Raw genomic sequence first — 27,871 nt, 5'->3', positions numbered from 1 at the left:
GTCATTTACACTTAGAAATGAGCTGCTAAAGGAGGTCCCCCCTGCCTGGGTTGTCTTTATTCGGGATTCTGAAGGAAAATGTCCACCATTATCACTGAGATCGTGTAAGTTCTGCCTGTAGGGTGGAGGCTGGTCTAGATGGGCTTTTTCAGTTCCCTCCACTTGGGGAAAGAGGAGAGTGGGGAGGAGGTGGGGGTGGGGAGGAGGATGAAGATGGTCCATTTCAGGGAGGTGGGTGAAGAAAGTTTTAGGAAGAAGAAGGGTTTGAAGAATCCAGGTTTGTCGATGGATGATGGGGCCAGAGGTGGGTGAGGAAGGGAAAGTGATTGTGCTCAGTCTCTGCAGCTGTTGGCAGGTGCTGGGGTGTGTGTACGTGTGTGTCCTCACAGCTGGGTCTGGAGGGGCCGGATCTGGAAGACAATGGGACTTTTGGGAATCAGGATGAGGTCAAAGGTCGTCTCAACATCCTGGAGTGTTTGGGCTTCAAACTTGAAGTTTTCCAGCATCTGAAAGAGAAAGAGGAGCAGACGGACTGGTGGGTGCCGGACCCCAGGGCCCCTGTCTTCCAGGAGGGCTGGAAAACTAAAATCATTCTTCTTCTTCTTCTTCTATTTCTAATTATCATCATCAGCATCATTAGCCAAGAAGCTCCTGGCTCCCTTGCTCACCACCCCTTTCTTCCCCAGGTCCTACAGGGAGGAGGGAAAGCTGTATGGGGAGGGGCAGCAGGAAGGATTCTTGTGCTCCTTCAACTCTCTCCCTCTCCAGCTGGGCACAGATCAGTGAGGGGCCAGTCCAGTGCTGGGGAACAGTCTAGCTTGGGGACAGATCAGAGGGGAGACAGCCCAGAGTGGGGACAGTCCAGAGTAGGGACAACTGGTAGGGGGGGGGGGGGCAGTATGGTGGGGGAACAATCTGGGGAGGGGACAGTCTGGAGGAGGGACACCTCAGTGGGGGAACAATGGGGAGCAGCCCAGAGTGGGGACAGTCCAGTGGGAGACTGATGGAGAAATAGTCTGGAGGGGGACGTCCTGGAGGGGGGACATTCCAGCTGTCCAAGAGTGAGGCAGGACTTACATGGATGAGGAACAGAACCATCTCCATCTCGGCGATCCTGCGGCCCAAACACTGGCGCACGCCAGAGCCGAAGCTCAGACCCCGGAAATAGGTGGGATCTTTGTGGAGCCAGCGTGAGGGGTCGAACTTGTTTGGGTTGGAGAAGAAGTTGGGGTCTCGGCCCATGGCGTAGATGCCCACGTGCACCAGCGTCTGTGGGGAAGTGGGAAGTGGTGAACAGTCCCCCCGGGGGCATCTTCCAGCAGAGAACGTCCAAGCCCCCGGGCAGCTTGGAGGACTATGAGGTCCCGGTGGGGTGAGCGTGTACCCTGGGGGTCCTGTACCCAGGATAGGGCAGGAGTGGAAGTTCTGCAGGAGACATCTCCCTGGGGCAGCTGAGACGGGCAACTCCACAGAAACTCTGGGACCCTCATGAGCCCAACAGAACCCTGGAAGAAAACAGGGGGATTCCAGTCCCCCCACCACTGCCCCTATCCTGAGTGACTCTGACTGCAGGGGCCCTGCTCATGGCGAACGTGCCCCCCATCTGCCCCCCTAACCTGGAAGTGCAATTTGAACCAGATTCTCCAACCGAGGCCCCATGGACCCCCACCCCCATCTGCTGCCAGGATGGTCCCTAGAGGAGCTCCTCCAGACAGCAAACCCCCAGCTAGTGCCTCGAAGCTCCAGACAGTGAACCCCTGGAGACCTCCTCAGAGCTCTGGACAGCAAACCCCCAGAGAGCTCCTCAGAACTCCGGATAGTGAACCCACAGAAAGCTCCTCAGCGCTCTGGACAGTGAACCCCCCTGAGAGCTCCTGAGTGCTCTGGACAGAGAACTCCCAGAGAGCTCCTCGGAGTTCCAGGTCTCACTGCTACCCCACGCATCTGTCGGCAACACAGGGTTGCATCCCAGGACCAAAAGTGGGGCCCTTTCACCGACTCCCCCACCCTCACTCCAGGCCCTAGGGAGCCAGGAGGCTTGGAGCGGCAGGAATGGGAAGGGGAGTGCAGGGCCCAGATAGGTAAAGAAGGCAGTTTTTCTCCAGTGGCTGGGACTCCCAGGTATCAAGGGGATAGGAGAAAATCTCAGGAAAGGGAGACAAAGAGAAAAACACACAAAAAGAGCCAGGGGCAAGAAGAGGAAGAGGTAGGTGGGGACACGCACACACTTTTCACAATCTCTCAAACATTCACCGACAGGTACGCACAACTCACATGTTCAAATACACACATACACACACACAGCTACTCCAACCGCTGCTGTGTGGTCGGAACTGGTAGGCAGCCCTCCTCTGAAGTTAATGGAATCAATCAATCGTATTTATTGAGCCCATACTGTGTGCAGAACGCTATACTAAATTCCTGGGAGAGTACAATATAACAGAGTTGGTTGATATGTTCCCTGCCCCAGACAAGCTTTCAGTCTAGAGGGGGAGACAGACATTAATCAATCAATCAATCAATCAATCAATCGTATTTATTGAGCACTTACTGTGTGCAGAGCACTGTACTAAGCGCTTGGGAAGTACAAGTTGGCAACGTATAGAGACGGTCCCTACCCAACAGTGGGCTCACAGTCTAGAAGGGGGAGAATATGAATGAATACTTTTTGCTTCCATACATAAGTGCTGTGGGGCTGAGGGAGGAATGAATAAAGGGTGCAAATCCTAGTGCAAGAGCAATGCAGGACGGAGTGGGAGAGGAGGAAATGAGGGCTTAGTTGGGGAAGGCTTCTTGGAGGAGATGTGATTTGAATAAGACTTTGAAAGTGGGGAGAGTGAACATCTGTCATATTTGAATGAGGAGGACATTCCAGGCCAGAAAGGCAGGACGTCGGGGAGAGGTCAGTGTTGCTATAGATGAGATTGAGGTATGGTGGGTAGTTTGGCATTAGAGGAGCGAATTTGCGGACTGGGCTTTAATAGGAAATCAGGGAGGTAAGGTAGGAGGAGGCAAGGTGGTTGAGTGCTTTAAAGCTGATGGCAAGGAGTTTCTGTTTAATGCAGAGGTGGATAATGATAATAACAACAATAATTGTGGTATTTGTTAAGCACTTACTATATCCCAGGCACTGTACTAACAGCTGGGGTAGGTACAAGCCAATCAGGTTAGACACAGTCCCTGTCCCACATGGGGCTCTCAGTCTTAATCTCCATTTTACAGATGAGATAACTGAGGCACAGAGAAGTAAAGTGACTTGCCCACAGTCACACAGCAGGCAAGTGGTGGAGCCAGGATTAGAACCCAGTTCCTTCTGACTCCCAGGCCTGTGCTCTATCCATTAAGCCATGCTGCCTCTTAGTGGAAGGGCAACCACTGGAGGTTCTTAAGTGTGGGGAAACACGGACTGAACATCTTTGTAGAAAAATGATCCAGTCACCAGAGCGAAGAATGAACTGGAGTGGGGAGAAACAAGAGGCAAAAAGGTGAGCAAGGAGGCTGATGCAGTGATTATAAGGTGGTAGCAGTTTGGATGGAGAGGAAAGGGTGGATTTTAGCCATGTTGTGGAGGTTGAAACGACAGGATTGGCTCACAGACTGAGTACTTGAGTTGAACGAGAGAGATGAGTTGAGGATAACACTAAGGTTATGGGCCTGTGAGACAGGTAGGATGATGGTGCTGTCTACAGTGATGGGTAAGTCAGAGGGAGGACAGGGTTTGGGTGGGAAGATAAGGAGTTCTGTTTTGGACATGTTAAGTTTGAGGTGTTGGCAACTCATCCAAGTACAGATGTTCTGAAAGCAGGAGGAAATGCAAGTGCAGAAAAGGAGACAGATCAGGGCCGGAGATGTAGATTTTGGTAACTATCCACATAGAGATGGTAGTGGAAACCCTGGGACTGAATGAGTTCTCCCAGGGAGTGGGTGTAGATGGAGAATAAAAGGGGACCCAAAATTGACTGAACCTTGAGGGACTCCCACAGTTAGGTGCTAGGAGGCAGAGGAGGAGCCCACAAAAAAGATTGCAAAGGAGCAGCCAGAGAAATAGATGAAGAACCAAGAGAGGACAATATCAGTGAAGCTAAGGTTGGATAATGTTTGTAGGAGGACATGGTCCACAGTGTCGAAGGCTCGGAGAGATTGAAGAAGATGAGGATGGAGTAGAGGATGGAAGCAGGAAACAGGCCGCGACAGCTGACAACCAGGCTGTGGGCCACACATCCTCCTCTCCAATGTCCTTAGGGCAAGGGTCACGCACACCGGATTGGCTGGGCACTTACCTTGGGGGGGATAGTGAAGTTTTGGATGACCAACTCCTCCATGGGGTATCTCTGTATGGTCACTGCAACAGGGTGAAGCCTAGTTGAGGGAAGAGACCAGGAGCAGCGTCACCTCCGGGGGCTGCTGGGAATGAGTGGAGGCCCAGGAAGGGAAGCAACCAGTGGTGAAGGGGAATGGTAGCCGGCAGAGAGGAGATGATGGCCAGTGATGGTGATGATGGTGGCCAATGGGGAGGAGATGATGGGCCAGTAGTGAAGGTGATGGTGGCTGCTGGTGGAGGTGGTGGCCAGTGGGGTGAGCCATAGTGGCCAGCGGAGAGGAGATGATGGCCCGCTGTGGAGGCGGTGGTGGCTTACGGGGAGGAGATGATGGCCAGTGGTGGAGGGGATGGTCATCAGTGGTGAAGAGTTGATGACCAGTGCTGCATGCCGGTGGCATCCGGTGGGGAGGAGATGATGGCCAATGGTGGAGGCAGTGGTGGCCAGTGAGGAGATGATGGACAGTGATGGAGGCAATGGCAGCCATTTGGGGGCAGGGAGGGATGATGTTCCGTGATGCTGGTAGCCAGAGGCCAAGCTTGATGGTTGTCTGTGGTGGAGGGTGGCTGGGAGTGGATGTGGGGATGGGGTGGGGGGTGACAGTAGTCCTCGGTAGTGGTGGCTAGTGGGGGACAATGATGGTCCATGGTGAGGTGGTGATGACCACATAAGGTGAATGAATGGGTGGAGAAAGGCTGCAGAGGATTCAGGTTTTGCTGGGATACCTAGATACTAGAGAGAGTGTGTGCATGGGGAGCTAAAATTCTCTTTGCACATGCTGTGAGGGCCAAATCCCTGAGGCCAGGGAATTGTGCCTGCTGATTCTACTATACTCTCCCAGGTACTTAGTATAGGGCTTTGCACTTGATAAATATTACTGACTGATTAAGTACTCTTGTAGCAGCGCCAAAACAAGTCTACTTGGTAAGAGATTTGTCTACAGTCCTTTGGAGAATGTGAACCCTACGGGGATGCTGCTGAGCCCTGTCCCGGGAGAACAGACCCTTTCCAGACCCTCCCAGGCCCCCGAGTGCCTGGGCCCCTGGAGTCATGTGATTTGATCATGATGGTCCCAAAAGGAAGCTATCGGTCTTGTCTCACTTCCCATCAGTTTCACTTTCCAATTTCTCCTTCCCCGCTGCTTTCAAACATGCCCATGTATCCCCTGTCCTGAAATAATCCTCTCTTAACCCTAAAGCTCCCTCCAGGTATTGCCCCATCTTCCTCCTACCATTCCACTCCAAACACCTTGGTGAGTTGTCTAATTCTTCTGCCTCCACTTCCTCTACTATAATTCTCTCCTTGACCTTCTCCAATCTGGCTTACACCCCCTTCACTCCAAGGAAGCTGCCCTCTCTAAGATCACTAATGATCTTCTTGACAGTTCCAATGGCCTTTAGTCCATCCTAATCCTCCTCCACCTCTCAGCTGCCTTCAGCACTGTGGACCACCCCCGTCTCCTGGAAACACTATCCAACCTTTGTTTCACTGACGCTGTCCTCTCCTAGTTCTCCTCCTATCTCAGTCTCAGTCTCTTCTGCGGGCTCCCCCTCTGCCTCCCACCCTCTAACTACGGGGGTTCCTCAAGGCACATTTCTGGGTCCCTTTCTATTCCCTCACTCTCTTGGAGAACTCATTCACTCACACAGTTTCAACTATCATCTCTATGTGGATGATTCCCAAATCTACCTCTCCAAACCTGACCTCGTTCCTCCTTTGCAGTCCCACATTTCTTCCTGCTTTCAGGACATCTCTCCCTGGATGAACCACCAACACCCCAAACTTAACATGTCCAATATGGAACTCCTCATCTTCTCATCCAAAACCTGTTTTCCCCTTGACTTTCCTATCACTGTAGGCAACAGCACCATCCTCCCTGTTTTGCAAGCCCCATAACCTTGGCATGATCCAACAATCATCTCTGTCATTCAACCCACATGTTTAACGTGTAACCAAATCCTTTCAGTTCTACCTTCACAACATCACTAACATCCATCCTTTCCTCTCCATCCAAACAGCTACTATGCTGATCCAAGTACTTATCCCATTCCACCTGACTTCTGTGTCAGCCTTCTCCCTGACCTTCCTGTCTCCTGTCTCTCCCCACTTCAGGTCACACTTCATTCTGCTGCTCAGATCATTTTTCTAAAACAATGTTCACTTCACAACTCCCCACTCCTCAAAAACCTCCAGTGGTTGCCCATCCACCTCTGAGGCAAACAGAAACTCTTACCATGGGCTCTAAGGCACTCAGTCAGCCCTCCCTCTCCTACCTTACCACCCTGATCTCCTACTACAAACCAACCTACACATTTTGCTCCTCTAACACCAGCCTATGCAATGTTCCCTGATCTCGTCTATCCTGACACTGACCCCTTTCCCATAACCTCCCTCTGGCCTGGAACTCTCTCGAGACTCGAGTTTACTGTGTGGAAGGTGGAAATGGTAAACCACTTCCAAATTTTTACCAAGAAAACTCTATGGATACACTACCAGAATGATTGCAGATGGAGTGCGGGGCATTCTGGAAAAGATGTGTCTGTGGTGTCGCTATGGGTTGGAAATGACTTGATGGCATAAGACAAGAACTCTAGACTGTAAGCTCCTTGAAGGCAGGGGTTGTGTCTACCTACTCAGTCATATTTACCCTCCCAAGTGCATTGCTCTACACACAGTAAGCAAGTGCTCAATAAATGCCTTTGATTGATTGGTTGATTCCCATCCCTCTTCACTTCAGTGAACTCTTTTCTGTGTGTCTTGTTCTGTACTGGAGCCTGGGGAGAAGGCCAGGGCTCCCCATAAAACCCCACCGACCGTCCCTTTCCTCTGCCGCTGTGCCCCATCTGCCCCTTCCGTGGCAGAACACTGTCTGAAAACCTAACCCAGGTTTCCACCCTGGCCACACCTCACAGCTTGCTGCTGTCCAGCACAGCTGACCTGGACAATGGTTAGAAAAAAAAAAACCCAACGCTGGTGCCGGGATGGCCCAAGGACAGGCTGCTCACGCAGCTGATGCCTTTCACTAGGGAGAAGGGTCAGGATGGAGTCGGACCTGGGTCCGCATCTGTCCATGGTCTGTCCAGGCCCCAGGCTGGATCTTGGAAATGCTTGTTCACACCTCTCCCCTGCCTTTTCCTGGGGTGAAAGGTCAAGGGGCTGAGGTGGCATCTCTTCGAGAGGTGCAGGGTTGTGAAAACAATTTTGCAAAGTCCTTCGTTCTACCACCTGGGAGACGAAGGCGGCCCATGATGGCCCTCAAGGACTCTGCCCACAGAGAGACACGTGATTTCACACGCGGGACGCTGGGCACTGAGCATAACGTGACGATGTTGCACGTGCCACTGAGGTATGCCGAATTTGGGTGATTCTAGAGTGCATCTCCCTGACCCCCTCTCCTTGCCTCACTCCAGAGCTGCTGTCTCCCGCCCCCTGCCCCTGTCCCCAGCCCGGGACCCCGGGAACAAAGGCATCGCTTCGGAGCCACCACGGGAGCCAACGGGGAAGGGAAGGAGGCTGAAGATGCCAGAACGGGAGACTCCAGACAACAAAGGTGTTTGATGCCATTTTAGCGTTGGCCATGGGGCAGCGCTGGAAATGGGCCAAACGTGGCCACTGTTCCAGAGACAGGCCCTAGACTGTGGGGACTGGTTCTAGGACAAGGCAGAAACCACTAGAGTGTGAACCTCTGGATCCATTTCTGAGCTCTCCTTCTTTGTTCCTCTATCTTGTTTCCAGTTTCCTCCCCTTTCTTCCTTTCTTGGAAGAAAGGAAAAGCAGGAGAAATAGAAGGAGAAGTAGGAGAAGCAGCGTGGCTCAGTGGAAAGAGCTCGGGCTTTGGAGTCAAAGGTCATGGGTTCAAATCCCAGCTCCGCCAATTGTCAGCTGTGTGACTTTGGGCAAGTCACTTAACCTCTCTACCCAGTCTTGATGATCAGATTACTGCTCTCAACTCTACCCTTTCTACTCAGCTAGACTCGCTCGCTCCCCTTTCCCTTCGCCGCTCTCGCACCACTAACCCACAGCCCTGGATCACTGCCACTGTCCGCCTCCTTCGCTCTTATGCTCGAGCTGCCGAACGCTGCTGGCGAAAGTCTAAACACCATGCCAACCTCGTTCACTTCAAGTTTATCCTTTCCTGCCTTAACTCAGCCCTCTCTTCTGCCAGACAAAACTATTTCTCCTCCCTTATTGACATCCATGCCCATCACCCCCGCCAGCTCTTCCATACATTCAACTCCCTTCTCAGGCCCCCGGTTCCTCCCCCTCCTCCTTCCCTCACCCCCAACGATCTGGCCTCCTACTTCATTAACAAAATTAAATCCATCAGGTCCGACCTCCCCAAAGTCTCTTCCCCCCTTTCTCCAACCCCCCGGCTCTCAACACTCTCTGCTACTCTCCCATCCTTCCCAGCGGTATCCTCAGAGGAACTCTCCTCCCTCCTCTCAAGTGCTACTCCGGCCACCTGTGCTTCTGACCCCATTCCCTCTCATCTTATGAAATCTCTCGCTCCATCCCTTCTCCCCTCCTTAACTTCCATCTTCAACCGCTCACTCTCCACTGGTTCCTTCCCCTCTGCCTTCAAACATGCCCATGTCTCTCCCATCCTAAAAAAACCCTCTCTTGACCCCACCTCACCTTCTAGTTATCGTCCCATATCCCTCCTACCATTCCTTTCCAAACTCCTTGAACGAGTTGTCTACACGCACTGCCTAGAATTCCTCAACAACAACTCTCTCCTCGACCCCCTCCAGTCTGGCTTCCGTCCCCTTCATTCCACGGAAACTGCGCTCTCAAAGGTCACCAATGACCCCCTGCTTGCCAAATCCAACGGCTCATACTCCGTCCTAATCCTCCTCGACCTCTCAGCTGCCTTTGACACTGTGGACCACCCCCTTCTCCTCCACACGTTATCTGACCTTGGCTTCACAGACTCCGTCCTCTCCTGGTTCTCCTCTTATCTCTCCGGTCGTTCTTTCTCAGTCTCTTTTGCAGGCTCCTCCTCCCCCTCCCATCCTCTTACTGTGGGGGTTCCCCAAGGTTCAGTGCTTGGTCCCCTTCTGTTCTCAATCTACACTCACTCCCTTGGTGACCTCATTCGCTCCCACGGCTTCAACTATCATCTCTACGCTGATGACACCCAGATCTACATCTCTGCCCCTGCTCTCTCCCCCTCCCTCCAGGCTCGCATCTCCTCCTGCCTTCAGGACATCTCCATCTGGATGTCCGCCCGCCACCTAAAGCTCAACATGTCGAAGACTGAGCTCCTTGTCTTCCCTCCCAAACCTTGTCCTCTCCCTGACTTTCCCATCTCTGTTGACGGCACTACCATCCTTCCCGTCTCACAAGCCCGCAACCTTGGTGTCATCCTCGACTCCGCTCTCTCATTCACCCCTCACATCCAAGCCGTCACCAAAACCTGCCGGTCTCAGCTCCGCAACATTGCCAAGATCCGCCCTTTCCTCTCCATCCAAACCGCTACCCTGCTAATTCAAGCTCTCATCCTATCCCGTCTGGACTACTGCACTAGCCTTCTCTCTGATCTCCCATCCTCGTGTCTCTCTCCACTTCAATCCATACTTCATGCTGCTGCCCGGATTATCTTTGTCCAGAAACGCTCTGGACATATTACTCCCCTCCTCAAAAACCTCCAATGGCTACCGATCAATCTGCGCATCAAGCAGAAACTCCTCACCCTGGGCTTCAAGGCTGTCCATCACCTCGCCCCCTCCTACCTCACCTCCCTTCTCTCCTTCTACAGCCCAGCCCGCACCCTCCGCTCCTCCACCACTAATCTCCTCACTGTACCTCGCTCTCGCCTGTCCCGCCATCGACCCCCGGCCCACGTCATCCCCCGGGCCTGGAATGCCCTCCCTCTGCCCATCCGCCAAGCTAGCTCTCTTCCTCCCTTCAAGGCCCCGCTGAGAGCTCACCTCCTCCAAGAGGCCTTCCCAGACTGAGCCCCTTCTTTCCTCTCCCCCTCGTCCCCCTCTCCATCCCCCCCGTCTTGCCTCCTTCCCTTCCCCACAGCACCTGTATATATGTATATATGGTTGTGCATATTTATTACTCTATTTATTTATTTATTTATTTTACTTGTACATTTCTATCCTACTTATTTTATTTTGTTGGTATGTTTGGTTCTGTTCTCTGTCTCCCCCTTTTAGACTGTGAGCCCACTGTTGGGTAGGGACTGTCTCTATGTGATGCCAATTTGTACTTCCCAAGCGCTTAGTACAGTGCTCTGCACATAGTAAGCGCTCAATAAATACGATTGATTGATTGATTGATTGATTGATTCTCTGTGCCTCAGTTACCTCATCTGTAAAATGGGGATTAAGAATGTGAGCCCCCTGTGGGACAACCTGATCACCTTGTAACCTCCCCAGCGCTTAGAAGAGTGCTTTGCACATAGTAAGCACTTAATAAATGCCATTATTGTAGAAGCAGCGTGGCTCAGTGGAAAGAGACCGGGCTTTGGAGTCAAAGGTCATTGGTTCAAATCCCGGCTCTGCCACTTGTCAGCTGTGTGACTTTGGGCAAATCACTTAACTTCTCTGGGCCTCAGTTCCCTCATCTGTAAAATGGGGATTAAGACTGTGAGCCCCACGTGGGACAACCTGATCACCTTGTAAACTCCCCAGCGCTTAGAACAGTGCTTTGCACATAGTAAGGGCTTAATAAATGCCATCATTATCATTATTATTATTATTGTGGGGCTTCCCTCTTGGGCAGTGATGGGCAGAGGCAAGAGGGTTCGAGCCTGCCCTCAGGTCGGGTGTTGGTAGTGGTGGTGGAGGGAGGTGTCCCTGCTCTAGGGATGGGAGGGCTTACCTCAATGTCTCCTTGATGGCAGCTCGGAGCAGTGGCACGGAGTTCAGCATCTTGACCATGTCTCCCTGCGAGGCCTTCCGGGCATCCAGGACTTCCCTTCGGATCTGCTCTTGCACGAAGAGGTTGCGGGTCAGCTCGTACAGGGTCCACTGGAGGGTCATGGAGGTCTGCGGAGAGGAGCCGGTCCACAGGAAGGAGCCTTGAGAACATGCCTTGTCCCAGCTTGCACCGGATCTGCGACCAGGCTGGCGTACTCTGGACCAGGGCTGACTTCAGAGCTCTTAGTGGGAAACCCCAAGTCCCCAAGCCCTGAAAGCAATCCCTGAGCCCCGGGGCTCTGGGACGAGGTCAAGAAAGGAGAGGACGTGGCAGGCACTAAAATTGCGGTTGCACATCGGTACACTTCATGACATCAGTTGTCCCCGCCATCTCCCTCCATTGTCCCCCAGCCACAGGCACCTAATCCCTCGAGGGTCCTTCTTGCCCCTCTGCTGCCCAACCTCCCTTTCCTCCCACCACCAACACCCTCCTCCCTGCCAAGACTATTCTCCCCCACTGGATTTCTGTTTGCCATTCCTAGGGACTGTCCAGATGATCCAGGCCAATTCAGCCTGAGGAGTTGCCCGATTCCTATGCTCCCCAAGTTCCTCACTGCTGTCCCCCTGCCCCAGGACTGCCTCTCACCAGCCTCCTCCCCATTGCGACTGTCTGCTCCCCCACCTCTGCCCTGGAAGCCCTGGCAGCCGACCCTTCTCCCGGGGGCCTGGGGTCTGAGAGGATGGTTCCATGTTGGGGTTCTGGGTCACAACTGAGGGTAGGAATGAGGGTGAGGGGAATGAGTTCCAGCCCATCAGGTTTCAGGGGAGATTGAGAACTGTTCCTTCAAGTAATGCCATCCACTCAAAGACCACGGCAGGCTGCACTAGGACGAGGTAGTCATGGCAAGTAGAGGCAGGTTGTGGCAGGTTGAGGTAGATTATGACAGGTCGTGGCTGGTTGTGGTAGGTCAAGGGGGTTGTTGCAGGATGAGGCAGGGTGAGGCGGAATGAAGCAGATGGCAGCAGGTCATCATCATCATCATCATCAATCGTATTTATTGAGCGCTTACTGTGTGCAGAGCACTGTACTAAGCGCTTGGGAAGTACAAGTTGGCAACATATAGAGACAGTCCCTACCCAACAGTGGGCTCACAGTCTAAAAGGGGGACTGTGGCAGGATGTGGTAGGTCAAGGGGGTCGTGGCAGGATGAGGAGGGTTGAGGTAGGTCGTGGCAGGTCCGTTTGGCACTGACCCTCCATGTTTTCACCCAGGGTAACTTCAGCTTCCTCTGATGTCCTCCAGGACATAGCCAGGCTCAGGGGCTTTGGAGCTTATCACCAGGTCCACCCCTCCCAGGCTGTGTGATCTGTGGCAAGTCGCTCAACCTCTCTGCTTCATTTCCCCTCCCCTCCCTCACTTTCTTGCCTCATTTGCTAGCGATGTCAACTGAATCCCCCAGGACTATGAGTCTGCCAGTCTGCCAGTTGTCAGTGCAGATAACCAGCCAGCCACAATTGGGGGTACGGTCAGTGTCTTCTGATGGGAATCTGCTCCATCAGAAGAGCCCTCCCCACCGTATCCGGGCTCTTCCTCCTTACCGTGTCCACGCCTCCCGCCATCAGCTCTGTCATATTGGCTTTGATGGTTTCGTGGGACATTTTCTCACTGAGTAGAAGGCTTCCCAGAATGCCCCTAAATTTCTGGGGATCCCCTCCGTTGTGCTTCAAGTCCTGGCAGGTGTTTTCCATAAATCTGTCCGCTGAGAGAGGAAGGGAGGGAGGAAAAGGGAGAAATGGAGTGAGACGGAAAGCGGTGCAGTGGGAGAGGGAGAGAGGCCTCCCATGCACTTTGAGGCCAGCCCCCCAGCCTGCCTTCACGGGTCTACTCCTGTAGCCTGGCCTCCCCGGCTTGCCCCCTGCCCTCTGACCTTGGGTGAAAATGGTATCCCAGGCTTGCACGTGCTCCCTCCAGGCCTTGGCGTTGATGGTGCTGAGCAGGAACGGGGGTGTGTAGAGCATGACCGAGGTGGTGTGGAACATGGTGCTCACGGCTTCGATGAACTGCTGGGCCTCGTGGTTCACCACCTGTTCCAGCAGGCCCAGCCGCTCTCCGTACAGGACTTTGCAGACGGCTGGTGTCCAGAGGGCAGAGAGCGCGCTGGTACTGAGTCACAAGATGCCCCTCGCCCCTCTGAGTGCCAGCCGCCTCCCCATCTCCTCCTCCACGTCCCCCAACATCCGACCCAGGGGCTGCGGCAGGGCCCACCCAGATCCCGGGGGCAGGGCAGGGCAGGCTCGGGCATGGGTTACCCTCACTTTACCCAGTCGTGCTCCTCTTGCTGCCACAGAGGTCTGTGAAAGGAGATTCTACAAATCGTTCATATGACCAGGAAGGGCACCCTAGGGTGTAATCTAACTTCCTCCTGTTGCAATTTCAGTCTGTTCTCCTTGTATCATCAGTGGGACTGAAGGACAGCTCCTGGGCTGAAGGGATTTGTGGGCTTATGCCATCGTTCCCCAGTTCAGCAAGTTATATAGACTCAGGGCTGGAGAAGGGTACCACTGTTACCACTGCAATCAGTTAGTGGTATTTATTGAGTGCTTACTGTGAGCACAACACTGCCCAAAGCACTTGGGAGAGTCCAATGCAGTAAAGGTGGGAGACAACTGCCCTGCTCACAGGAAGCGCCCAGCCATTCTCCCCTCCCGGCAAAGGAAGGACTAAGGCCAGGGTAGCCTCCGGGGAGGGGCGGTGAGGGCTGCGTGTTTTCGTGGAACGAGCACAGGCTTGGGAGTCAGAGATCTTGGGTTCTAATCCTGGCTCTGCCACTTGTCAGCTGTGTGACTTTGGGCAAGCCACTTATTTCTCTGTGCCTCGGTTACTTCATCTGTAAAATGGGGATTAAGACTGTGAGCCCCACATGGGACAACCTGATTACCTTCTATCTACCCCAGTGTTTAGAACAGTGCTTGGCACATAGTAAGCGCTCAATCATTATCATTATTATCGTCATTATTATGGACCCTCCCTCCCCGGAAGAGAGTGGAGCGGAGTTGCGGCTGCACTCGGTCTTCCTGTTCTTCTCCCTGGAGATGGTCCACAGCCCTCGCACTCTCTCCTACCCATCCACTCTCTGTTTCCAACACACTCTAGCTGACACTCCCCACTCCTCCCAAGCTCATCCACCTCACCATGCCGCATTTTCAACTCCTCCGCCTCTGATCTCTTTCTCCCACCTAGAATTCCTTCTTCCTTCAAATCTACCGGACCGCAGATTTCCCCCATCTTCAGAGCCTCCTGAAACCCTACTTCCTCCAGGAAGTCTTCCCTGATTAGGTTCCACCTTCCCAGATCTCATCCACCCAACAGCCACCATTAGGACTTAGGCACATTCTCTATTTCTATTAACTCACATTCACTTTTTAAAAAATCTCTTCAACTTCCCAAACACCTGCTATCAGCAGCTGTAGTGATTTTCTCTCTTTCTCCTCTTTCTCCTCCTTTTCCTACTCCTACAACTATTTCTGACTGGCTTGCATCAAACTCCCTCCCTCATTAGATTGCAAGCTCCTTGAGGGCTGAGACCATGTCTCTTACTCCTTTGTCCCCTCTCCAACACGTACTACAGTGCTCTACTCACAGTAGACACTCCAGACAATTACCAAGTGGTTGATTGATTGGGAGGGATCAGTAGAGTTCCCCGTTGTTGTGCTGCCCGCCTTCACCTCCCCCCAGCCCATGACCTCCCTCCCACCTGCTGACTTTTACCCGGCCCAGGCATTGCTAGGCTCAGTCCCCGGAGAGGGGCTGGCCAACTGGTCTAGCCCCAGCCCCTGGACTCACACTCCAGGGAGAAGCAGAAGAGTTCCTGCATGAGGTTTATTGTCAGTTTCCTCTGGTCATTCTGTGCCATACGGGTTTGGATGAGTTTGACGAAATCTTCAGACACCTCGTTCAAGAAGGGGACGAACCGATCCACCACTTCGGGGGCCAGGGCTTCTCGATTCAGGGTCAGCCGGTCTCTCTTCCACCCTTCGCCATTTCTGGGCAACAAAAGGCCGAGACCCGTGAGAGCTGAAGCTCCGGCCGTGGCTGGGGGAAGGCGCTCTGAGACCCTGGCCAGCAAACCTATGGGCTGGCCATGTGTGCGGTGGTGGGAAGAAGGGGGTTGGAGGGGAGGGGGGAGTCCTGAGCAGGGGCTCACCTTTCTGGCCCCATCCCATCCCATCCCATCCCATCCCATCCCATCCCATCTGGCTTCCTGAGGGCATTGCAGGGAAGAGGGGATCATGGGACCTGACTTGGGCCTGCCAGGATCTGGGAAAAGCCTGTCTAGGTCCTGGGGATGGTGGGGGACAAGGGCAGGGGAGACTCAGGAAAGAACATCTAGAGCCTGGGAGGGAGAGGAAGAGGGAGATAGTGTGAGGGAGGGGAGATAGAGAGGATAAGGTTGGCATGGGAGAGCAACAGGAGGAAAGGAAAAGGGAAGAAGAGAGGGAAGGGAAAGGAAGAGGAAAAGGGCCATGGGAAGGCAGGGTAGGGGAGCTGAGTGGCTCCTTGACTTCTCTGATGAAGATTGTGGCAACAATAGCAGCTCAAGGTGGGGTAGGGGGTAGGAGGGGATGTGGGACATAGGAGAGGGGACAAGGCATGGCGGTGAGGGTAACTGAGGTGAAGAGACCCGGAAGCCAGGGAACAGGGGCCTTTACCTGAGTTGCTCCCACTAGCCCAGGTCAGGAGTGAGAGAGGGACAGGGGAGTGGGATGAGGGTTGCAGAGCAGGGCCAGGGGAGAATGATTGGAGGAGCAGGACAGGGACGAAGGAAAGTGACTGCGGAGCAGGAAGGGGGCACAGATGGGGGAGCAGGACAGGGACAGGGGAGCGTGATCCCAAAGCAGAACAGGGAAAGGGGATTGGGTTGGGAGAGGGGGACTGAAGTTGGCAAGCGGGATAGGAATTGGGCAGCAAGATGGGGACAGGGGAGAATGATGCGGGGAATGGGACAGGGGCAGGGAAGAGGGATGGGTGATGGGGTAGGGGCAGGGGGAGCAGGAGAAGGGCAAGGGAATGAGGTGAAAGAGTGGGGGTGAGGGAGTAGGACAGGGACAGGGAGGGGAGGGGGTGGGGATGGGGACAGGGGATGGGAACAGAGGAAGAGGAGAGAGACAGGGGAACGGGGTGAAAGAGTGAAACAAGGGAGCAGGACAGAGACAGGGGGACAGGGGGACAGCGGGACAGGGACTGAAGGGGAGCAGGATGGGAAGGTTCCCCAGGAGCTGGGCCCATCACTCACTTGAGCAGGGCACCGAAGGGCTTGTTCTGAGTCCGGCGGTAAGCGACCCACGGCGGGATCTGGAACCTCTCCGGGTTAGAGCCCTCCTTCTTAAACAGAATGGCGGCATCGTTGGGGTGGATGATATTCACACTGTCCACGTTGCCCAGCCTCTCCCTGGGAGGGGAGATGCCTGAGGTCAGAGGCAGGGTAAGAAGCAGGTTCCACAGAGGCAGGGTAAGAAGCAGGGTCAGGTGCCAACAGCCCTTTCTCAGAGTCTGGGCTGCGTAAGTCCTCCAGCCAAATTCAGAGATTTCCCCTAAGGTGGGATCTGTGTGTGACCCAACCTAGCAGTCCTGGGGCCCCAAGCCTGAAACTTGTTCAAGAGAGATTGAGAAACTCCCTGATCAAATGCAAATGTTGTCACTGAAAACAAAGGGAGAGAAAGAGAGGGAGACAGAGAGACTTGTTCACCATTCATTCATTCATTCATTCAATCGTATTTATTGAGCGCTTACTGTATGCAGAGCACTGTACTAAGCCCTTGGGAAGTACGGGTCGGCAACATATAGAGACAGCCCCTACCCAACAACGGCTTCACAGTCTAGAAGGGGGAGACAGGCAACGAAACAAAACATGTAGACAGGTGTCAAAATCGTCAGAACAAATAGAATTAAAACTATATGCATGTCATTAACAAAATAAATAGAATAGTAAATATGTATAAGTAAAATAGAGTGATGAATCTGTACAAATATACACAAGTGTTGTGGGAAGGGGAAGGGGGTAGGGCAGAGGGATGGTGGGGGGGGGCAATGGCTTCAAGGCTCCCCATCACCTCACCAGCTCCTACCTCACCTCTCTTCTCTCCTTCGACAGCCCAGCTGGCACCCTCCGCTCCTCTGCCGCTAACCTCCTCACTGGGCCTCGTTCTTGCCTGTCCCACCGCCGACCCCCGGCCCACATCCTCCCCCTGGCCTGGAATGCCCTCCCTCTGCACATCTGCCAGCCTAGCTCTCTTCCTCCCTTTAAAGCCCTACTGAGAGCTCACCTCCTCCAGAAGGCCTTCCCAGACTGAGCCCCCTTTTTCCTCTCCTCCTTCCCATCCCCACAGCACCTGTATATATGTTTGTACAGATTTATTACTCTATTTATTTTACTTGTACATATTTACTATTCTATTTATTTTGTTAATAATGTGCATCTAACTTTACTTCTATTCATTCTGATGACTTGACACCTGTCCACATGTTTTGTTTTGTTGTCTGTCTCCCCCTTCTAGACTCTGAGCCCGTTGTTGGGTAGGGACCGTCTCTATATGTTGCCAACTTGTACTTCCCAAGTGCTTAGTACAGTGCTATGCAACAGTAAGCGCTCAGTAAATACAATTGAATGAATGAATGAATGATGGGGAGGGAAGGAGGAGGTTGGGGCAGGCGAGAACGAGGCTCAGTGAGGAGGTTAGCAGCAGAGGAGCGGAGGGTGTGGGCTGGGCTGGAGAAAGAGGGAAGGGAGGTGAGGTAGGAGGGGGCGAGGTGATGGACAGCCTTGAAGCCAAGAGTGAGGAGTTTTTGCTTGATTCATAGGTTGACAGGCAGCTACTGGAGATTTTTGAGGAGGGGAGTAACATACGCAGAGCGTTTCTGTACAAAGATAATCTGGGCAGCAGAGTGAAGTAGAGACTGAAGTGGGGAGAGACAGGAGCTTCACCAGCTTCAGGGGAGAGCAAGTCAGGATATAATAGTAGTCAACCCAATTAATAACTGTACCAATTAATATTTATTAAGCTTTTACTCATTTTACTATGTGCCAAGCACTGTATTAAGAGCTGGGATAGTTACAGTGTATGCAGATTCATTCATTTATTCAATCTGTGATTGGTGTGCGGAGCACTGTACTAAGTGCTTGGGAGGGTCTTGTCTTATGCCGTCAAGTAATCGCTGACCCATAGTGACACCACGGACACATCTCTCCCAGAATGCCCCATTCTCCATCTGCAATCGTTCTGGTAGTGTATCCATAGAGTTTTCTTGGTAAAAATACGGAAATTGTTTACCATTGCCGCCTTCCACACAGTAAACTCAAATCTCCTCCCTCGACTCTCTCCCGTGCCACTGCTGCCTAGCATGTGTGAGTTTTGACTTGTAGCTTATGGTCTTCCATTCACTAGCCACTGCCCAAGCTAGGAATGGAATGGTAGGCCTCTGCTTGACTCTCCCTCTCGTAGCTGAGACTGGTAGAGTACTGGAAACTCTCATTCATTCATTCATTCATTCATTCATTCCATCATATTTATTGAGTGCTTACTGTGTGCAGAGCACTGTACTAAGCGCTTGGGAAGTACAAATTGGCAATATATAGAGACGGTCCCTACTCAACAACAGGCTCACAGTCTAAAAGAGCAAAAGGGAGCAAGTCAGGGTGACACAGAAGGGAGTGGGAGATGAGCAAAAGTGGGGCTTAGTCTGGGAAGGCCTCTTGGAGGAGAGGCTTTGAAGGGTGGGGAGAGTGAGTGTCTGTCAGATTTGAGGAGGGAGGGCTTTCCAGGCCAGAGGCAGGATGTGGGCCACGGGTTGGCGGAGAGGCGGACAAGATGGAGGTACAGTGAGAAGGTTGGCACTTGAGGAGGGAATTGTGCAGGCTGGGTTTGGAAAGAGAGAAGTGAGGTGAGGTAGGAGGGGGCAAGGTGGTGGAGTGCTTTCAAGCTGGTGGGGAGGAGTTTTTATTTGATTTGGCAGTGGATGGGCACCACTGGAGTCTTTTGCGGAGTAGAATGACATTTCCTGAATGTTTTTGTAGAAAGATGATCCAGACAGCAGAGTGAAGTATGGACTGGAGTGGGGAGAGATAAGAGGCTGAGAGGTCAGCAAGGATGCTGATGTGGCAATCCAGGCAGTGATTGAGTGATTGTATTGGGTGAGTGATTGTACTAACATGGTATCAGTTTGGATGGTGAGAGAAAGGGTGGATTTTAGTGATGTTGTGAAGGTGGGACTGACAGGATTCAGTGCTGGATTGACTATGTGGGTTGAATGACAGAGAGGAGATAACGCCAAGGTTATAGGCTTGTGAGACAGGTAGGATGGTGGTGTCTCCTACAGTGATGCCATCTACAGGGGGTGAACAGGGTTTGTGTAGGATGATAAGGAGCTCTGCTTTGGACATGTCAAGTTTGAGGTGATGAGAGGACATCCAAAAAGGGATGTCTTGAAGACAGGAGGAGATGTGAGGCTGGAGAGAGAGATCAGGGCTGCAGATGTAGATTTGGGAATCATCTGCACAGAGATGGCAGTTAAAGCCTTGGGAACGAATGAGTTCTCCAAGGGAAAGAGTGTAGTTGGAGAATAGAAGGGGGCCCAGAACTGAATCTTAATCTGAATCTGAATCCCACAGTTAGAGGGTGGGAAGCAGAGGAGGAACTCACGAAAGAGACTGAGAATGAATGGCCAGAGAGATGAGAACTAGGAGAAGACAGAGTCAGTGAAGCCAAGGTTGGATAATGTTTTCAGGAGATCAGGGACGCAGCCCTTGGCCTACATTGGGCTCACAGTCTAAGTAGGATGGGGAATGGGTATTAAATCTCCATTTTACAGATGAGGAAATTGAGGCATAGAGAAGTTGAGATACTGGTCCAGGATCACGCAAAGCAGGTAAGTGGCAGAGCTGGGATTAGGACCCAGGTCCCCTGATTCCCAGAACCATGCTGTCTCTCCAGACCATGTTCCTTCTCCATCTGTGTCTATTATCTTCTAGGGGGCAGTGACTGGCACAGAATCTTCAAATGGGGGTAATGAATGGTCAACACATCCATCCCCCTGGCTTCAGGCAGTATGGCAACCGAATGATTCTGAACCGATGGGGGACAGAAACAGAAGGGGACATCCACACTTAGACCCAGACCAGTCCCTGGAGACACCTCCAGCCTCTCCCAGCTTCCCTCCCAACACTCTCAGACTCCTTCACCTGCAGAGATGCTGAAATGGCCACCAGAAAGCCCAATAAATAACTCACTCCCCAGTGGAGATTCCAGGGATCATAGCGCATGGTAGTGGCTTTGTCCCTTGGATAGCCTGTTGCTGTTGGCAGTGGACCTCAGAGGTCCAGTCTAGTTCCATTCCAGCACCAGACCTGAGAGCCCAGGGAAAGGAGTCAGTGCTGGGACTTCCCGTCTTCCCAAGTTCCCCTGTCTCCTCCCCTCAGAAATACAGATCCCTGCTGGGTGGCCTAGATGTCTAGTCCAGGGCAGCCATCTAAAGGCAAGCCTGGGCCAAGGTTTGTAGCCTGATATACATAAAAATATATATATAAATAAAATACTAATACAATACGAACATTATATATAAAAACATGTTTTAAAAAGGTATTTATTAGGTGCTTCCTATGTGCTATGCAATGTAGCGAGAGCTGGGGTAGACACACGCTAATCAGGTTGGATAAGCAGTGTGGCTCGGTGGAAAGAGCACGGGCTTTGGAGTCAGAGGTCAGAGGTCATGTGTTCAAATCCCTGCTCTGCCAATTGTCAGCTGTTTGACTTTGGGCAAGTCACTTCACTTCTCTGCACCTCAGTTACCTCATCTGTAAAATGGGGATTAAGACTGTGAGCCCCATGTGGGACAACCTGATCACCTTGTAACCTCCCCAGCGCTTAGAACAGTGCTTTGCACATAGTAATCGCTTAATAAATGCCATAACTATTATTATTATTATTTTGATATTTATTAAGCGATTACTATGTGCCAAGCACTGTACTAAGTGCTGGGATGGGTACAAGGAAATCAGGGTGGATAATGTCCCCTTCCCACATGGGCTAACAGTCTTAATACTCATTTTACAGATGAAGTAACGGAGGCACAGAATTATGATAGTAATGATAATAATCATTATAGTAGTAATAGTAAGGGAATTAGTTAAGCACTTACCTTGTGACAAGCACTATATTAAGACTGTAAGGCCTATGTGGGACAGGGACTGTGTCCAACCTGATTAACTTGTATCTACCCCAGTGCTTAGAACAGTGCTTTGCACATGGTAAGCACTTTAAAGTATCATGATTATTATATTAAGCGCTGGGGTGAATCCATGATAATCAGGCCAGATAAAGTCAGTTCCTATCCCTCCCACATCATCATCATCAATCGTATTAATTGAGCACTTACTGTGTGCAGAGCACTGTACTAAGCGCTTGGGAAGTGCAAATTGGCAACAGATAGAGACAGTCCCTACCCAACAGTGGGCTCAGTCTAAGAAGGAGAGAGAATAAGTATCGAATCCCCATTTTACAGATTGAGAAACTGAGGCAGAGAGAAGCAAGGCGAAAGGAAGTGGTACGGGCGCACAGTAAGCGCTCAATAAATACAATTGAATGAATGACTTTCCCGTAGCCCTGCCCCTGCCCAAGGGGGAGGGGAAGGAGAGCGGGACGGGATCAAGGACCGAGATAAAGCAACTATGCAGCCTTGGAGAGGAGACAGCTCGGAGAGGAGTGGCGGGGGGAGGAGACGAGAGGAGAGGAGAGGACAGGAGAGGAGAGGAGAGGACAGGAGAGGAGAGGAGAGGAGAGGAGAGGAGGGGTCTCTCTCTCTTTGGGCGCCGTCCATCGCAGACCCGTGACCGCGCTTCTCCCAACTGGGCTTTTTGTCAGCAATGACAGTTTATCTTTTCCTTCAGTCCCCCTCGGCCCTGGCTGGCGAGGGAACGAAGGATTTCGGGAATCCCCAAGCAGATTTCTCAGTCGGGCTCCCCTGATCTGGCGAATGTGTGGGGGGGGTGTGTCTCAGTGAGGTCGGTGTCTCTGCACCCTCACCTCCCAAGGCCCCCCTCCTAGCAAGCCCCCCCCAAAACCCAGCCGGATGCAGCGTGTCTTAGTGGCAAGAGCACGGGCTTAGGAGTTAGAGGGTTCTAATCCCGACCGCGCCACTTGTCTGCTAGGTGACCTTGGGCAAGCTATTTAACTTCTCTGTGCCCCAGTTACCACACCTGTAAAATGAGGATCAAGACTGTGAGCCCCAAGTGGGACAACCAGATTAGCTCGTATATACCCCAGCGCTTAGAACAGTGCTTGGCACAAGGTAAGCCCTTAAGAAATACCGTTATTACTATTGTTATTAGTCATAATAAGAGAAACATCCATTATTATTAATAAGAGAAACAGCCGTCCGTCCTTGGAAACATCGGTCCCTTGTTTAACTCTGGGGGAAACAAAGCACGCTTGGCGGAAATCTTGGGAAAGGTGAGCAGGAGCCAAGGAATGGTGGGGAATTGGTGGTGGATCCCAGGAGCAGGGAGGGAGGGAGGGAGGGAGGAAAGAACGGAGGGACAGTGAAGGAAAGGGAAAGGGTGGGAGAAAAGAAGAGAGAGAAAAGAGCGAGGGGAACCAGGAATGAAGGGGAGGGTGAGGAAAGGAGGAAGGGAACTGGGAAAGGAGAGGGCAAGGGACAGATTAACCTATCGGTAGTATTTAGCATTTAGTGTGCAGAGCACTGTACTAAGCGTTGCTGTCTGACCTTGGGCCAGTCACTCAATTTCTCCTCTGTGGAGCATGGTGTAGTGGTTAGAGCACAGGCCCGTGAGTCAGAAGGTCATGAGTTCTAATCCCTGATCTGCCATTTGTCTGCTGTGTGCGTGACCTTGGGTAAGTCACTGCATTTCTCTGTGCCTCAGTTACCTCATCAGTAAAATGGGGATTGAGACTGTGGGCCCCGTGTAGGTCAGGGACTGTGTCCAACCTGATTTCTTGTATCCATTCCAGCGCTTATTACAGTGCCTGGCACATAGTAAGCACTTCATTCATTCAATCATATTTATCGAGCGCTTACTGTGTGCGGAGCACTGTACTAAGCCCTTGGGAAGTACAAATCGGCAACATATAGAGATGGTCCCTACCCAACAACCGGCTCACAGTCTAGAAGGGGGAGACAAAGAACAAAACAAAACAAGTAGACAGGTGTCAATACCATCAAAATAAATAGAATTATAGCTATGTACATATCATTAATAAAATAGAGTAATACATATGTACAAATATATACAAGTGCTGTGGGAAGGGGAAGGGAGTAGGGTAGAGGGAGGGTGGGGTGCATTGGGGAGGGGAGGAGGAGGAGAGGAAAAGGGGGGCTTAGTCTGGGAAGGCCTCCTGGAGGAGGTGAGCTCTCAGTAGGGCTTTGAAGGGAGGAAGAGAGCTAGCTTGGCGGATGTGCGGAGGGAGGGCATTCCAGGTCAGAGGTAGGACGTGGGCCCCGGCCGACAGCGGGACAGGCGAGAATGAGGCCCAGTGAGGAGGTTAGCGGCAGAGGAGAGGAGGGTGTGGGCTGGGCTGTAGAGGGAGAGAAAGGAGGTGAGGTAGGAGGGGGCGAGGTGATGGAGAGACTTGAAGCTGAGAGTGAGGAGTTTTTGCTTGATTTGAAGGTTGATAGGCAACCACTGGAGATTTTTGAGGAGGGGAGTGACATGCCCAGAGTGTTTCTGTAGAAAGATAATCCGGGCAGCAGAGTGAAGTACAGACTTAAGCGGGGAGAGACAGGAGGATGGGAGATCAGAAAGGAGGCTGATGCAGTAATCCAGTCGGGATAGGTTGAGAGATTAAACCAGCAAGGTAGCGGTTTGGATGGAGAGGAAAGGGCGGATCTCGGCGATACTGTGGAGGTGAGACCGGCACATTTTGGTGACGGATTGAATGTGTGGGGTGAATGTGAGAGCAGAGTCAAAGATGACACCAAAAACCCCACAATTATTATTATTATTATTATTATTATTATTATTATTATTATTATTATTATTATTATTATTATTATTATCTGTGCTTCAGTTACTTCATTTGTAAAATGGGGATTAAGACTGTGAGCCCTATGTGGGACAGGGACTGTGTCCAACCCAATTATCTTGTACCCCAGTGCTTAGTACAGTGCCTGCGACATGGTAAGTGTTTAAAAAATAGCAGAATTATTCTTATTCTACAATAGAATAGGTAGACAGGACACCTGCCCACAAGGAACTAGAGGAGGGAGGAGGCAAGGGAGAGGGGATAGGGATGGAAGAACGAGATGGAGGAAGAAAGAGGAGAAGGGAAAGAGGAGGGAGAGGAGAAGGGAATGGAGATGGGAGAGAGGAGGGAGCAGGGAAGGGAGAAAAGAAGGAACAGGGAAGGGAGAGGGGAGGGAATGGGAAGGGAAAGGGGGCTTCGCAGGATTAAGGACATTTCTGGAGAGTCTTCCACATGCAGAGCTGCATCCCTCAGCTCCAGCAAGACACTCACACCCCATGCCAGGTAAACACACGAGGCAAAGAGGCCTGGCAAGGCACTGGGCACTGTTGGGCTTCCTCTCCTGGGGAGAGGCTGGCTACTGTGGGGAGAGAGACTCCTTTTGGCTGGGGCAGTGCCAGGAGGATGGGAAGAGGGAGCAGCCTGGATCTGGGGTGCAGAAAAGTGTGAGGTGAGGGAAGGGCTGTGGACTTGACACTTGGGAGAGCAAGGAAGCCAAGGACCCCCAAGGAAGAGGAAGGAAGAGCCAGGCTGGGGTAAGGGTGGGTGGGCAGGGGTCAGCAGAGCCTGGGAACCACAAAGTGAAAAGTGTCTACCAACTCTGTTGTACTGTTCGCTCCTAAGCACTTAGTACAGTGCTCTGCACACAGTAAGTGCTCAACGAATGTGATTGTCTGATTGACTGAGTGTGCCAGTCTCCAAGAGCCAAGACCAGTCGGGAAGAAGTCAGGAGCGGCACGTCTGGTGCCCTGGGCAGAGGTATTGGGGGTGGCATTGGCCCTGCCTGGCAGACATCAGAGAGCAGGACATTTGCAGGCTGGGAACAGAAAGGGGTCAGGGGTCCAAGGGCCATAGAGCAAGTTGGAGCAGAGACCTGGGTGGGAGGCTTGGGTGGGAGGGGGATGGCATCTGCAAAGGGAACATTTGATGGGAGAGGGAAAAGTTGTGGGGTGGGCGTGGGGGTCATAGGATGGAAGAGTTTGAACCCCTTAATGAGAGGAGACCCTCCTCCCCCACCCCCCCCACACTCACACGTTTTCTCCTTCTTTGAGCGAGCCCACTGGACAAGCCGGTCTGGCCATTCATTCATTCATTCATTCATTCATTCATTCATTCATTCAATAGTATTTACTGAGCGCTTACTGCGTGCAGAGCAATGTACTAAGCGCTTGGGAAGTACAAGTTGGCAACATATGGAGACAGTCTCTACCCAACAACAGGCACACAGTCTAGAAGGGGGAGAAGAAGCAGAATATTCCTAAATAACCAATGTTTAACTTTGTCCAGCCCTGGTCATTTCCCAAGGCACTATCCCATCGATCGTCTCACTGCTTCCTCACAACACTGCTGTTAGGTAGGAAGGGAGGGAGAGAGAACAGGTACTTGTCCCCATCTTACAGGTGAGGAGAGTGAGGTGCAGAGAGCTTCCTCAGTGACCCAGCAGACCCGTGGCAGAGCTGGGCTCAGAACCCTGGTCTCCAGATTCCCAGCCCCGTGCCCTCTCCACCAGGGTCCTATGCCCACCAGGTCCCCTCTTCCTCAGTTTCTCTGGGGTGGGGGCTGTGGGAGGAGGGGAGGAAGGGCAGAGTGACAGAACCCATAAGGGAAGGAGGGACGGCTGCTTACCGGTAAATGGGCCCGAACTTTTTGAACTTCTCAATCATGAGGTTGTGCAGATCGTGGAAGCCGTTTGCCCTCCAGAAGCGGTACAGATTCCACCATCCATGCCGCCATTCCCCTGGCAACTCGTTGAAGGACCTGGGCTCCTTGGGGAATAGTGGGAGGGAACCCGGGTTCCTGGCTGAGACAGAGGTCATGTTCCTAGCCCAGACAGAAGCCGGGTCCCTGACTGAGAAGAATTGTCTTGGGACCCTGGGTTTCCAGGCCTTGGCCCCAGTGGAGCTGATCCTTAGGCAACTGCTCTTGGACGGGGTTGGCGAACGGACGCTTCCCCATGTTAGCATCATGGATGGGTGTGGGCAGGAAGAGGGGAGAGTTGTCAGGGGCTGCCGCTGCTGTGTTGAGTTGTGCTGTGCTGGGCTGGGCTTTGCTGGGTTCTGCTGCGTTGTGTGGAACTGTGCTGTGCTGAGTTATGCTGAGGGGTGCTGGGTTGTGTTCTGTGCTGGGCTGGGCTGAGCTGCGCTGTGCTGGACTGTGCTGTGCTGTGCTGTGCTGAGCTGGGCAAAGCTATGCTGAGCTGGGCTGGGCTGGTTCTTTTGAGCTGTGGTGTTCCGGGCTGTGCCAGGCTGGGCCGTGCCCGGCTGTGCTGAGCTGAGCTACACTGTTCCGTGCTGTGCCGTGCTGAGCTGAGCTGTGCTGTGCTGTGCTGTGCCGGGTTGTGCTGTGCTGTTGTGTCCTCTCAGCAGCTCTGTCCCAAACTCCTAGTGGCCTGTCCTTATAATACTGCCACCTCAAGGATACCTACTGGGAGTGATTGCAGGCAGTCAGGCTCCCTCTGCCTCCCCCCTCTTCCCCCCCGCTCGCCTCCCATCACTCACTCCCAGGCAGGCAGTGCCAGAGGCAAGCGAGGGCAGGGCTGGCTGGCCCTGAGCTGTTGGATGGTGGGCAAGGCCAAGGACTGGGGTTTGTTTATCTGCGGGAGAGATCACACCAAGACAAGGAGAATCAGGGTCCAGGCAACCAGTCCCAGATGGATCTATCAGGGGTATGAGTGGAGTGCTTTTACTGTGTGCAGAGCACTGTGCTAAGTACTAGGGAGAGGACAATACAATCGAGTCGGTAGACAAGATCCCTGCTCACCAGGGGTTTACGGTCTAGAACCAGATCTTCCAGCTCCAAGGAAATCCAGCATTCGACAGCCTTCTCCCTCCGATGCTAGCAGAAACGAATCAGGAAGTACTTAAGAGAAAACAGAGTGCTTCAGGTGGGGAGGAAGCAGTGTGGCCTAGGGGAAAGAGCCCCGGCCTGGGAGCCAGAGGACCTGGTTTCTAATCCCGGCTCTGCCAATTGCTTGCAGTGTTACCTTGGGCAAGTCACTTATCTTCTCTGTGCCTACTTCTCTGTGCATCAGTTTCCTCAACTGTAAAATGGGGGTTAAATACCTGTTCTCCCTCCTACTTAGACTGGGAGCCCCACGCAAGATAGGGACTGTGTCCAACTTAATTGATTTGTAACTACCCCAGCAGCACTCAGAACAGTAATTGACAGGTAGTAAGCACTTAAATACCATAAAAAAGGAGGACATAGAAACAGTGTGGTTTTCTGGCTGCTGACTGCTATTGACCGAGGAAGGTCACCTTGAAGATTTTGTTGTTAGGGAATTTGCAGGGTGTGCAGATGGAGAAGGGCAATTTATACATTTGTCTGTCAATTTCCTATGATTGCCCTCCAGTTATTATGGCTCAAAAGAGAGCATGGCATTGGCCACAATCCCTCCTCAGAATGAACTGGGAAGGAGAGAAGGTTAAAATG

The 27,871-nt window shown here is 52.4% G+C and overlaps 1 protein-coding gene across 1 annotated transcript; it reads right to left on the bottom strand.

Moving 5' to 3' along the window:
- Positions 1 to 41: 41 nt before the first annotated feature.
- Positions 42 to 26,771, bottom strand: LOC119939372 (cholesterol side-chain cleavage enzyme, mitochondrial). The gene is made up of 9 exons (XM_038759366.1): positions 26,066 to 26,771; positions 16,483 to 16,638; positions 15,033 to 15,232; positions 13,117 to 13,320; positions 12,788 to 12,948; positions 11,151 to 11,317; positions 4,281 to 4,359; positions 1,078 to 1,269; positions 42 to 506 (listed from the first exon to the last, which is right to left on the bottom strand). The coding sequence occupies exons 1-9, from the start codon at positions 26,404 to 26,406 to the stop codon at positions 384 to 386; spliced, it is 1,623 nt and encodes a 540-aa protein (XP_038615294.1). The 5' UTR covers positions 26,407 to 26,771; the 3' UTR covers positions 42 to 383.
- Positions 26,772 to 27,871: the final 1,100 nt, after the last annotated feature.

The sequence above is a fragment of the Tachyglossus aculeatus genome, chromosome 17, assembly GCF_015852505.1.
Source record: "Tachyglossus aculeatus isolate mTacAcu1 chromosome 17, mTacAcu1.pri, whole genome shotgun sequence".
In the NCBI taxonomy this organism is placed as follows: domain Eukaryota; kingdom Metazoa; phylum Chordata; class Mammalia; order Monotremata; family Tachyglossidae; genus Tachyglossus; species Tachyglossus aculeatus.
The sequence above is the reverse complement of the archived record's forward strand: the minus strand, read 5'-3'. Positions and strand labels throughout refer to the sequence as shown.

Bases quoted from the DNA above. Each gene is read 5' to 3' on its own strand.
- LOC119939372 (XM_038759366.1), bottom strand. From the start codon at position 26,406: ATGATGCTAACATGGGGAAGCGTCCGTTCGCCAACCCCGTCCAAGAGC. The intron at 13,321-15,032 runs GTGAGTCCAGGG...TCTGGACACCAG, and splicing joins CTTCTGCTTCTCCCTGGAGT to CCGTCTGCAAAGTCCTGTAC. The intron at 12,949-13,116 runs GTCAGAGGGCAG...TTCCTCTCTCAG, and splicing joins GGATACCATTTTCACCCAAG to CGGACAGATTTATGGAAAAC.